We start from the raw sequence: 12,369 nt of genomic DNA, 5'->3' as shown, positions 1-12,369 counted from the left end.
ATCAGTCTTAAAAGAACCATCATGCCTGTGATTTTACCCTGTAATTAAATACTATGCATTATTGGGTAGGCACTCAGAGGTGATTTGGCAATGCTTTTGAAAAACATACAAACATTACAAAATAGTTACATGTGTAAAGGAATTAGAGAACTATGTGTGTGTTGGGGTGGGTGGGGTAGATATTACATCAGCTGCTATTGCAGTCTTTGCAAAGGTGGATTGCTTTAGAGAAACGGGGAAGACATTGGAATTAGGCAGAAGCAAACACAGGCATGGTAAACTCGATGGAAAGGGTCACTTCAGCAGTTCTGAGAAGCTCTCAGAGAAAATCCTCACAGCTATATTCCAGACTAGAAACAGCCATACAATTGCTGATATTCGAGTTGAGGACTTCGATGATCTGTTGACTTGCTGGTGGAGAAGTGCATTTCAATGTCCTATCCGTTTTTTCATAGTGGACAAATCATTTGTGTGCAATTAATATTGGTTCCTGTACCCATATCTTGTCCATAATTGAACCTCTTTCAACAAACTGAGTAGGACTCTGCACAGTGATGATCATTTGATGGAGAGGAATTGCTAAATCTAGCACAGTACAGGAAGGTTTCTATTTCACAGTATGTCTTTTGAAATGGATTACTTAAAATACATAAGGTTCCCGCAGACAGATTTTCAACACATAAATCCTCTCGGGAACCTCATACCAAAAAAAAATGGACCAATTTTGACTGTTAATTCTCATTTGTATATTTTTTTACAGGTGCCTTCTTGATTCCTTATGTTATATTCCTTATCATCTGTGGAATCCCAATGTTTTTTTTGGAAACTTCCCTTGGACAATATACAAGAGAGGGTGGAATCACATCCTGGAGAAAGATCTGCCCCCTCTTTGAGGGTAAGTATCATCTAGAACTCTGCAGCCCGTGTCCTCTCCCATTCTAGGCTGTGCGATCCTATCACCCCCATTCTTGCCCAACTCCACTGACTTCCCATCACACAGAGGATACAGTTCCGGATCCTGGTCCTCACCTTCAAAGCTCTCCACGGTCTTGCTCCCCCTACCTCTCCGGCTTCGTAACCCCCTACCACTCTATTCGTTCCCTCTGCTCAGCGGGCTCAGCCTGCTTCACGTCCCCCGCCTTGCTCGCCCCACTATCGGTGGACGGTCCTTCCGCCACTCTGCCCCACCCTCTGGAACTCCATCCCGCAGTCCATTCGTCTCATCCCCTCCCTTGCCACCTTCAAAACCGATCTCAAGACCCTCCTCTTCAACCATGCTTTCAATATCCCTGCCTCCCCTCCCCCAGCCCGACTCTCAGCCCGGGTCCATAACTCTGTCTGTCCAGCGCCTTGGGATGTCCTCCCGACGTGAAAGGCGCTATACAAATGTAATTTTGTTGTTGTTGTAACCAGTAATGGTTTGATTGTTTGCTTTATTGTCCACAATAGTAGAGCATTACTGACTACATCATTTTCTATTTCCAATAGCAGCTATATCTGATCTGCCCTGCATTTTCCACCCATCTTTGGAATATTGCCTACCTCTGCCACTATCTCTCTCTTGGGCCTCCGAGACACGAATCCATGCATTTATCACGTCCAGGCTTGACTATGCCAAAGCGCCGCTCATGGGCCAACCCAGCTCTTTCCCACACAAGTTGCATACTGTTCAGAACTCTGCAGCCCATGTCCTTTCCCATACTAGGCTCCGCCAGCCTATCACCACATCCTCATCTTGTTCCATTGGCTCCCCATCCCCCAGAGGATCGAGTTCAGAATCCTCATTTTCTCCTTAATGGTTCCTCCATGGTTGTGCCCCACCGTACCTCTGTGACCTCCTCAAACCGAACAAACTGGCCGCTCTCTTTGCTCAACAGGCACAGGCCTACTTCACATTTCCCGCCCTACGTGCCCCACCATTGGCATTTGGCTTTCAGCTTATTGCCCCACTCTTTGGAACTCCACCCAGGAGTCCTTCCAACTCTCTCCCTCCCATCTCTTCAGATCTGTGTCAAGACCTCCCTCACCTCTTTTAAGATATGAGAAGCTGTTGCAGCAAATGCTGGGGAGAATTTACAAAAACAGCTTCAAAATTTAGGATTCTTTAAGAATTTGACAAATTCCGTACGCTAGCTAACATGCTATATAAGTAGAATACATCTAGAGTATTTTCTCTCCAGCAATTATTTTATGAATTTTCAGGTCCAATTTTTCCAATCTCTATCTTGGACTTTTAAATGTATTTTTCACCAAATTTCAATCTGCAGTTTAATATATTCATGTTTGTGTTTTGATGTATTGTTTTTCTTGTTTCAAACATTTATTTGCCAAATGCTGAAGGTTACTTTCTTTTCCCTTTGGTAGGTATTGGATATGGCTCACAAGTAATAGTTTTGTACCAGATTGTGTATTACATCCTCATTCTAGCCTGGGCCTTCTTCTACCTCTTCAGTTGTTTTTCTGCTGAGCTGCCATGGGCCAACTGCAAACACGAGTGGAACTCAGGTAAACATGAAGCATACAACAATGTCATGTTTTATACCTTTTTATAATTTTAAGTGCAATTTCCGAGTGTCAGAATTCAGACAGCTTGTGCTCTGTTTGCAATACAGCTATCAAGTTAGATTAGTATATGGTTCTACACTGCAACTGTTAAAACAAAAGATAAACATCCTTTGGGACTGCTCGCATTTTCGGTACAATGGTATACCACTGAAAAAAATATTGATGTAGTGAAGTCTAAATTTGTGTGTCCAGATTCTTTTATGGGGAATCCTCTTAAGAAAGATCACAATTTACACCCTAAGATTGTTTATGTATTGTCTAACTAACTTTTTTTTAATCTTATAGATACCTGTGTGGCATTCACAAAGAACTCTTCAGTCAGCAACTTGACAAGTGCAATAAATATCACCTCACCGGTTGTTGAGTTTTGGGAGTAAGTTGAAGTATAAATTATATAAGATGGGAGTTTGCTGAAATAGGGTAGACCAAAAAATTGTTTCAATATTAAAACAGTAAGGGAAAATATTAAAACCCTAAGGAATTCAAAGATGAAAAAGAGAATGAACAGGAGATGGCGAACATATTAAATGATTACTTACTGGAAATTATCAGGGAAGACACTAAAATTTTGCCTCCCAAAATGCAGCAATGTTGTCTTGGTCTTCTTCCTCTTCTTGACTTTTGTCAGTTCCCTTTTAGGTTTCCTGTAAATTTAGTTTTTTTTTTGTCAACCGAGTGGCTGACACGTGCGAATACCCGTCACCACATTTAAAAGTATCCAAACTAGACTGAAGGTTTTCATGTTTGGAATGGAGTGATGTCCAATCTTGTTTGCCTTGTTTATCGCTGCCTCACACTGTTTTAACATATAAAGCGATAAGTCAACTAACACTCCTTGATCTCTTTCAGCTTCCCCCTTGACAAGTTCTATCCCATCCAATACTTGTGTTTCCTATTCTAATTTCCTATAGGTTTCAAAGTATTCCAAGGTACTAAAATAATTCAGGCTGCAGCAGAGGATTTAAACTAAAATGGCAGGGAGATGTGAAAAATTGGTGTTCCCTATTCTAGCTTCCTACTGAATCTTGGATTTGTCTATTATGTTTAATAATAATAAAACTTGCATTTGATATAGCACCTTTTACATCAGGAGGATGTGCTAAAGTGCTTCCAAGGATTTACTGTAAAGTCTAGTGGCTGTGTATTTTTGTAAGCAAAAGCAGCAGCCAAGTTGCACCCACAAACAGCCATTAATTGATTGACCAATTTTATTTGGGGGGTTGTTCTTAAGGCACTCCCTTCTCTTTTTAAATAGTGCCATAGGATCTTTAATGTCCACCTGAACTGTCAGATGGAGCCTTGGTTTAATATCTCATCCGAAGGATGGCACCTCCCAACAATGTAGTAAACCCTGAGCACTGAACTGGATTGTCAGCTTAGGCTATATGAGTTCCAAGTTCTGATGTGGGGTTTGAATTCCCAACCTACTGATTCAGAGGCTTGCATGCTTCCAACTGAGCTAGGCTGGAACCCTTCATTTGCCTCTTATTAGCTCATGTACATTCCCTATCAAATTCTTTTTGCAAGGCTTTTATAACCTTATCTGATTCCACTGTTTTCCCCCTCTCCTTACTTAGTTTAAATATTTTACACTAGGTCTGCGAAACATTTGAAATGTAATTTGTCATTCACTCAGATGTTGTTGAACTTGCTGTGGTCCATTATAGAATATTGGGTAGTTTGCTTCGTTTTTTTTTAAAAAATTCAAGATCAGATGAATATTCAATTTGAACGTGGATATATTGCTTTGAAAACAATATATAGGTGCACATTTTAATTTTTTTTCTTTACAGGAAACGCGTCTTGAACTTATCAGATGGGATTGAACATTTAGGAACCATCAAGTGGGAGCTGGCCCTTTGTCTCCTTCTGTCCTGGACTGTCTGCTATTTCTGCATCTGGAAGGGAGTAAAGGGGACTGGCAAGGTGAGAATAGAAAGTGGAATGTGTGTGGGTTATAACTTGCTGTTACAAATAAACATTCAGTCTATTGGTAACATTCATAACTCAAGTTGCGAATATTAAATCCAGAGGGCACAGGTTTAGATTAAGAAGGACATGTTTAGAATAGACACCAGGAAATATTTTCTTCATACAAATGATAATTTGGAATTAAAATGACATTTAGAATGGAATATCAGTGAGGGTGGTTGAAGCCAGGATGCCTGATGCATTTAATAATACTTGCATTTGATATAGCGCCTTATCACGTCTTCGACCCGTCTGAAAGCACTTCACAGAATATACTGTAAAGTGAATTGACTGTACTTTGTGGGTGAAACGCGGCAGCCAATTGCGCACAACATTGTCCCACAAACAGTCATGGATTAAGTGACCAAATTATTTTTTTTTTAAGAAGGGATTATTACCCCCGGAGAAGAGATCCAACTTAATACTACAAAGGAAAGATAATACAGTGGATATTTGGAAGGATGTGTTTGACAAGCCTTATTTATTGCACTTCCCTGGTAACCTTGTGAAATTTAATTTGTCATTGTGATGAGATGTATTACTCAACTCATCCATAATTAGACAGAATATCTTTTAAGCTGTTCATTTTTTGTTTTGCAGGTTGTCTATTTTACTGCTACCTTCCCGTACGTGATGTTGACCATCCTTCTGATCAGAGGCTTGACACTCCCTGGTGCTGTTGAGGGAATCAAATATTACCTTTACCCTGATATGTCCAAGCTAGCTGATCCTCAGGTAACTGATTAAAATTTATCATTGAAAAGGCAAGATTGTCCCTTCAATTTGGGGACCTTGATTTGAATCTAGCCCCAAAATTTACAGTTTTTATATATGCAGATATCAATTACCATGTGTCAAGATACCGATCACTAAGAATTTCAAAACAAGGCTGAGAGTTCCACGTATGATTACCACCTACACATGGAAATTTTCCTATCTGGAATAGAAAGTGTACTTTCTCCTGGGAGGAACAGACCCTACAGACCTAATTCTGGAGAGTAAAATTTGGTACAGGTTGGCAAGACAAAGTCTTGGGGACTCCAGAGTGTGTATTGTGGAACTACTGGAGCTCGATCTGTTAAAATGCTATAGTGTACAGTCTGACAAACTTCTTGATGCTTGTTCAGCAAGGACCACTGGATGCTTGCAGCGGTTGAGTGGCAAGAAGTCCTGCTTCCAGTGACTGTTTGCATCTTCCAAGTCCTGCTGACAAGCAAGGTTGAATGATCGTTTATCGTTGGTGCTCTGGAGTATTGAGGAACTGGCAAAGATCAGCATGAAATGCTTGAGAGCATTGCCACCACCAAGAAAAAAATCTTTTCTCAAATCATCCTGAAGACAAATAGAACTAATTTGAAATGTGTATACATTGGAGTCCCATTATAATGCAGAATTTAAAATCCTGATGCCAAAATTGGGTTTGATTGCATATGTAATCAACTGACACAATTGTTTTCTGCTCACGAACCGGTTTCGTGCTAGAAGAAAAATGTCTGTTTTTCAGGTCATTGCCAATGTCGCTTCACCACTTTATTTTTGATTTATTTTGATGGGCCCTCCTTTCCCTCCCCCACAACTCCCCTCCAACAATACTGTGTGTCAGCCTGGCTGTGTGTCCACTTCATCACCACAAACAGTTCCTTCTCCATCCCCGCACCATCTTATGTGGCGTTCCTCAGGGCTCTGTCCTTGGTTCGCTCCACTTCAATATCTACGTGTTCCCTCTTGGTGACATCATCCGCAGACATGGGGTCAACTTCCACATGTATTCAAACTCTATCCCTCTTCCTCCACCCTCGACTCTAGGACCACTGCTATCCTGACAGAATGTCTGTCAGACATCAAATCCTGGATGAGAGCTAACTTTCTACAGTTGAACACCAGCAACAAACTTACATTTGTATAGCGCCTTTCATGTCGGGATGACGTCCCAAGGTGCTAGATTATTTTCTTTTAATACGATCAAATTTGACCGTTATAGTTTTTTTGGCCTGAGGTGAGGTGGGTATGAGGGTAAAGAGTTAATACACCATATACACATGTTATATTTTGTATATTTTTAATTTAAAAGACATTTTAAAAAATATATTCGGATCTGAGCTGGGGGTTGGCATTGGGACAGGTGGAGGGCAGGGGGTGAAGGAGGGTGATCAAAAGCACAGTTGAAAAGGAGGGTCTTGAGCTGGGTCTGGAAGGAGGCAAGGGAGGAGGTGAGGCGGAAGGACTGCAGGATGGAGTTCCAGGGAGTGGGGGCAGAGTGGCAGAAGGTCAAGGCCATCCTGATTGGCTCACGTTAGTGCCTCCACACCTCAGGCATTGACAGAATCACCATCCAAGGATGCACACACCACCTCATCGCCTGGCTCCTGCACTGTTTCACACCGGAGGCCTCCGAGACTCTCATACACGCATTCATAACATCCAGGCTTGACTATGCAAACTCTCTGCTTGTCGGCTTCCCCAACTCCACCCACCATAGGCTGCAGATCATCCAGAACTCTGTAGTCCATGTCCTCTCTCGCACCAGGCTCTGTGACCCTATCACCCCCATCCTCGCCCGACTCCACTGGCATCCCATCATACAGAGGGTACAGTTCAAGATCCTGGTCCTCACCTTCAAAGCCCTCCATGGTCTTGTTCTCCTACCTCTGCGACCTCTTAAGCCCCTACCAACTTGCCTGCTTCCTCCACTCAGCGGGCTCCGGCCTGCTTCATGCCCCTACCTCGTACACCCCACTATTGGCGAGCAGGGCTTCAGCTACTCTGCCCCCACCCTCTGGAACTCCATCCCGCAGTCCCATCCCCCTCCATTGTCTCCTTCAAGACCTGTCTGAAGATCCTCCTCTTCGACCATGCCTTTGATCGTCCTGCTTCCCCCCTCTTGCCCTCCACCCTCCCTGATCCCGACCCCTAGCTTGGGTCCGAAATACTTGATTGTCCAGCGCCTTGGGAGGTCCTCGCGCCGTGAAAGGCGAAATACAAATGTAATTTTGTTGTTGTTGAGTCAGAAGCACTTTTGCCTCCGAATTAGGAGATAGTGGGTTCAGATCCCACCTAAGGACTTGGAACTAGGCTGACGCTCTAATACAGTGCTGGGGATGTGCTGAACTTTTGGAGGTGCTATCCTTCAGATGAGACATTAAACTGAGGTCCTGTCTGACTGTTAAAAATCCCATGGCGGTCCTGGTGTCCTGGCCAACAGTCTCCCATATAAATTGATCATTCACTTTATGGTTGTTTGTGATTCAGGAAATGGCATATATAATTTCAAATGGAGTAACTACCTCTTGAATTATGATGCATGTTTATTACACGACTCATAGCAGTCCATGTGTAGCAAACATAAAATGATCACAACTGCTGTAAGATGTCATGGGGTCAATTGCATGTTATCAAATGTCATGGGTCATAACGAATCAGATATCCAATTTTAAACAGATGGCAAAAATGATAACTCCTGTTAACAATTGGTGATAGAACCCAATCTCATCCATTGCTGAACATCTTGATTTGTTTTTCGTCTCCATTAGGTGTGGATGGAAGCTGGAACCCAGATCTTCTTTTCTTATGCTCTCTGTATTGGATGCCTCACAGCCCTGGGAAGCTACAACAATTTCAATAACAATACTTACAGGTAGTGTGCTGCTTAAATATCTGTCTTGCAGCTTCAACTGCATATGCTCTGGAGGAGTTTTCTGGAGGAGTTTTTTTCACCTTGTACAAACGTTCCTTTCGATTCCCAGGCAGTTATTATGTTCTCAACACCCAATGTGTAGAAAACTCTTATTTTCAGCTTTTTTTAAAAACAAATATATATTTGGTATATATAAAAAAAATTCAATTCAAATTTAATATTAAAACACACCCGTCACAGAACAAATTCGCAACAAAACACACATTTCAAAACTGTGACAAATTGCAAATGGCTCCGTCCTTTTGTTCCTCAAGCAAGTCTATAAACAACACATTCCATTTGCTTCATGGAAGGAAAACTCACCTGTAACAGAAAAAAAATACATCCACTTCAAATTCAATACTTTCAAAGAAGTGCCTGTTATCTTGTGTCGGCCACCACTGTCTCCCACTCTCCTTGAGCGGAGGGACCAGGGCCTCCTCGCTTCTCTATTCTGCTTCTCTATTCTCTATTATTTACATGGAGCAGTTACGCTTTTGGGCTATTCCCAACTCTGCCTTCCTTCCCTTACGGATGGCAGGCCAAAATTCCCACTCCGCTACTCCCCACTTTGTGGGGGGAGACTTTTTCCAACCCTCCCACACACGTCACATCTTGGGACACACTCTGGTAACAGGTCGAGTGCCCTCTACAAAACCTTCCCTGTGCATAGCTACCCTGCCGTGCGGAGAGGTGGCATCTTGGAGCTGTTCTGGTCAGGGTCAGGCCCCATCTGTCCTTAGCCTCTGTGGACTCAGCTTCAGCATATCCCTCATTCAATTTTCACGTCCCCTTTCCCTTCCTAACCTCGAGACCTCGCAAAACGCACAGGAAATCTATGTGCTAAAAAAACGACCCGTTTGGCCTGGAAAAGGTAAATTGCTTTGGTGCACCATCCACAAGGGCCTTGAAAATGTCACGCTGATGGTGCACCACATCACCACTCTTTGGAGCAGCTTGGATGTGACATCCATTTTCCCATCTTATCTGATAGATCTCCCATCTCTCTCCAATATACAAATGAAATCCCCTCCTAGAATGACTGGTCTGGATGTGATTCTGGTCTCCTGCTCGAATCAATTCCCAACACCTTTGGAGGAGCTGGCAGGACTCTCGACCTAAAGTTCACAGTTTCCTTCTGTTTCTGTGGTCCCCGGATCACCAATTTTTAGTCCCAAGAATGATGTTGGGGGAGCTGGCAGAAAACCCCCACTTTTTCTTGTGGTCTGGGGTTTTCCGACTTCTTCATCTCCAAGTCTCCAGTCCCCTTCTGTCCCCAGTCTGATATCAGACCTCGTTTTCTCTATTTGTTTTCCATTCCTCAAACTCTTTTATCTCTTTTATTCTCAGTTTCAAGTTACAAATCAAACAATCCAACCAATAAACAAACAGAAAAAAAACTCCAGTTAGTTCTCCTTGCTTCCTGCTTTTTCTACCTCCTGATCCCCTTTCATTGGTCCTAGTTAATTGGTCCTTATCTTCATAAAAGGTATCCAACAGCAGTTTCTTTCATGAGTATTTATTTGGACAAGTGTCCATGGCCGCAAGCTTTGGCAGGTTCAAGGAAATTCAGACTACCTTCATTGGCTATTTTATAAAGTTTTGTGCAAACAAACCATAAGCTGAAATAAACACGATTGATTATTTCAAATTCTCAAATATCAGGCACTTTTTTGATTTAATATTAAATCTATACAATCAAATTTAGTATAGGAATGCCTACCTTTGAGGCTTAGTCAAGTCAGCATTCATTATGCTGTTCAATTTCCAATCTTGGTCCTGGCCAGAGAGCTAGGGCAGCAGTTTGGGCTAATCAGGATTCCTAGTCCGGATCACGATGCACGCACCGCACCCTTTGCTAGAATGTGTGTGTATGGACATTAGATATAGGCAAGATATGAATCAACTGCAATGTCATTCACAAATTGCCTGCCATTGGTGTAATTTTTTATTGTTGCCAACTCATTGCCATAATGAATAATGGCCACTTGGGTGAGGTAGCATTGTTAATTGTTTGCAAATCTTTTATTATTGGTGCAGCTCCAGTCGATGCATTCAGCTAAGCAGAAAAAATTGCAAGAATGATTTCCCTTGAGATGTTTTGATGTTGTACAAGGTTCAATGTTGTTCTGCAACTTGTGCCATGTATTTCCTCCTTTTTCTGTACGCATATGAAGGTGGCCCCACTCCAGAGCAAAGCCCCACTATAAGTCTGAAAGCAACTTTGTTTCAGCTAGCCAACAGTGCAATGTAAACCCTATTGAATTTGAATCAAGTCAATTCCCAGGCGGTTTTTTTCATGAGTATTTATTTTGACAAGTGTCCACAACCAGCAGTTTTGAACATTGTTAACTTTATCCAACAAAATAGCTGTTTGTATACCTGTGGCTGACTTTTAATTTGTCTTCTACCCTCAGAGATTGCTTCTTAATGAGTGCTTTGAACAGTGGTACAAGCTTCCTGTCTGGATTTGCCATCTTTTCTGTGCTGGGCTTCATGGCATATGAAGAGAAAGTACACATCTCTGAAGTAGCAGAGGCAGGTAGGGAGTACTCTTTATTTTCTCATTTCAAACTCTATGCAGTTCACTTCGGCAGGGGTGACAGTGTGGAGATTGGATCACCCCTGTTAAATAATTGACTGGTCATGTCATGTGGCCAAATTGTTTAGTGCTGAATAAATGTATAACTCAGCTTCCTCACAGCTCCAAGACTGCAAAGGTTCATATCGACCAGACCAGTACGGGTAGGAAAGACAAATTTGGGATTTGTTTCTAGCGTTTATTTTCTGATTGAATTGTAAGTTTCTTAACCATCATCATCTTGACCTAAACATTAGTGTTATGAATGAGCTTTTTCTGATGGTAAAGATTAAAAGAAAAAAGTAAATGCAGTATGCTTGTATAGCAGGTCATTTGGCCTCAGAAGGAAAAGGATAGGTACATGTTTTGGGTGTGACTTCAGTTTAATTCAGACCCAAAATAGCAACCCATCTTCTCCTTTAAGATGCGGAATGACCTGCTGTGTATTCATTTCTGTTTGAAGTCCTGAATGATGGTGGTAATATCTAAACATTAGTGAAAATAGAAATTCATTTAAAGGTGCAGTGTTTTCCTGAAAAAGCATTTGGCAAACCAGAGAAGAACTAAAAAAAAAAAAAAAAAAATTATTTTTCATGATGCATTAAATGGAAGTTGGTGTCTTTTAAATTATATCAATACATTTTGTAAGCGTATAAATGTTTGCCCAATGTTTTTCATGAGGATGGTGCCCTTTAAAATTACATGCTATAAACTACTATAGTTACAAAAGTTAGGAGTATAACCCCTATGAAAATGAACATTTACTGTATGTATATCAACTGTACATTTTCCACATAATGTGAAGAATTTAGAGGAGAAACTTAACTTTGGAGATTGTTTAATTTCTTTCCCAAGGGGAATAATACAGCCAAACTAGGTTTGAAATAGCCCTCACTAGATAGAATCAAGTCAACAAACGAACAATTCTCTTCAACCCTGAAAACATCCAACAGTTGGGCAAACCTAAGTAACACGGGTGCTAATAAAGAAAAAATCCTCCCTGCAGACACAGGTAGATTCCAGTCTAGCTGCTCCCTGTGCAAAAATTACAAATCCCCATCTCTCATTTAGTATTTTTCTGGCTCTCTAAAAGTGGAAACCAGAAAAGTTTATCACATATTTTCCCCACATTGAAAAAGGTCTTTCTTTGGACCTCTGCACTGAGAGTTCTTAAGGGGCAGTTGGTGAAAGAATAGGATTATCGTGTGGTTTACAGTACAATCCACAACATACAATTACTTGCATTCAAACAGGATGAATAGAGAACATTAGAACTAATCAAAAGTTATTCAGTTTTGGAACACGACTGTTAAATACATTTAACAATGTTAATCTGTTTTTTTCCATATTTATGAGTGTCAGAAAAATTGTCAAAATTAATGAAATTCCAGTTAATGTCACTAAACCTATTTCTGTTCTCAAGTGACAACAGGGAAGCTATGTTAACCTATGTCTAGTCTATCACAGTGAAACTGATTAGTCCATCTAGAGTGGAACCAACCCTGTGTGATTCGTGGGGCTCTACATGGTCTGAAGGTGTAGGGTAAGTTCCTCTCTGGAGAGTTAGATTCTGGCTGAA

At 41.4% G+C, this 12,369-nt stretch overlaps 1 protein-coding gene across 2 annotated transcripts in view; it reads left to right on the top strand.

Annotated features, from left to right (window-relative positions):
- The window catches only part of LOC103181873 (sodium- and chloride-dependent GABA transporter 2), a 50,614-nt gene that overhangs the window by 22,898 nt on the left and 15,347 nt on the right, over positions 1-12,369 (top strand). For both annotated transcript variants that reach the window (XM_007898632.2, XM_007898633.2), the window contains exons 3-9: positions 761-895; positions 2,365-2,505; positions 2,851-2,938; positions 4,359-4,491; positions 5,137-5,271; positions 8,067-8,170; positions 10,627-10,751. In XM_007898632.2, the coding sequence (XP_007896823.1) occupies positions 761-895; positions 2,365-2,505; positions 2,851-2,938; positions 4,359-4,491; positions 5,137-5,271; positions 8,067-8,170; positions 10,627-10,751 (861 nt within the window). The remainder of the gene's footprint in view (positions 1-760; positions 896-2,364; positions 2,506-2,850; positions 2,939-4,358; positions 4,492-5,136; positions 5,272-8,066; positions 8,171-10,626; positions 10,752-12,369) is intronic.

Source organism: Callorhinchus milii, unplaced genomic scaffold (genome assembly GCF_018977255.1).
Source record: "Callorhinchus milii isolate IMCB2004 unplaced genomic scaffold, IMCB_Cmil_1.0 Scaffold5, whole genome shotgun sequence".
Classification (NCBI taxonomy): domain Eukaryota; kingdom Metazoa; phylum Chordata; class Chondrichthyes; order Chimaeriformes; family Callorhinchidae; genus Callorhinchus; species Callorhinchus milii.
This window is presented reverse-complemented; position numbering and strand designations above follow the sequence as displayed.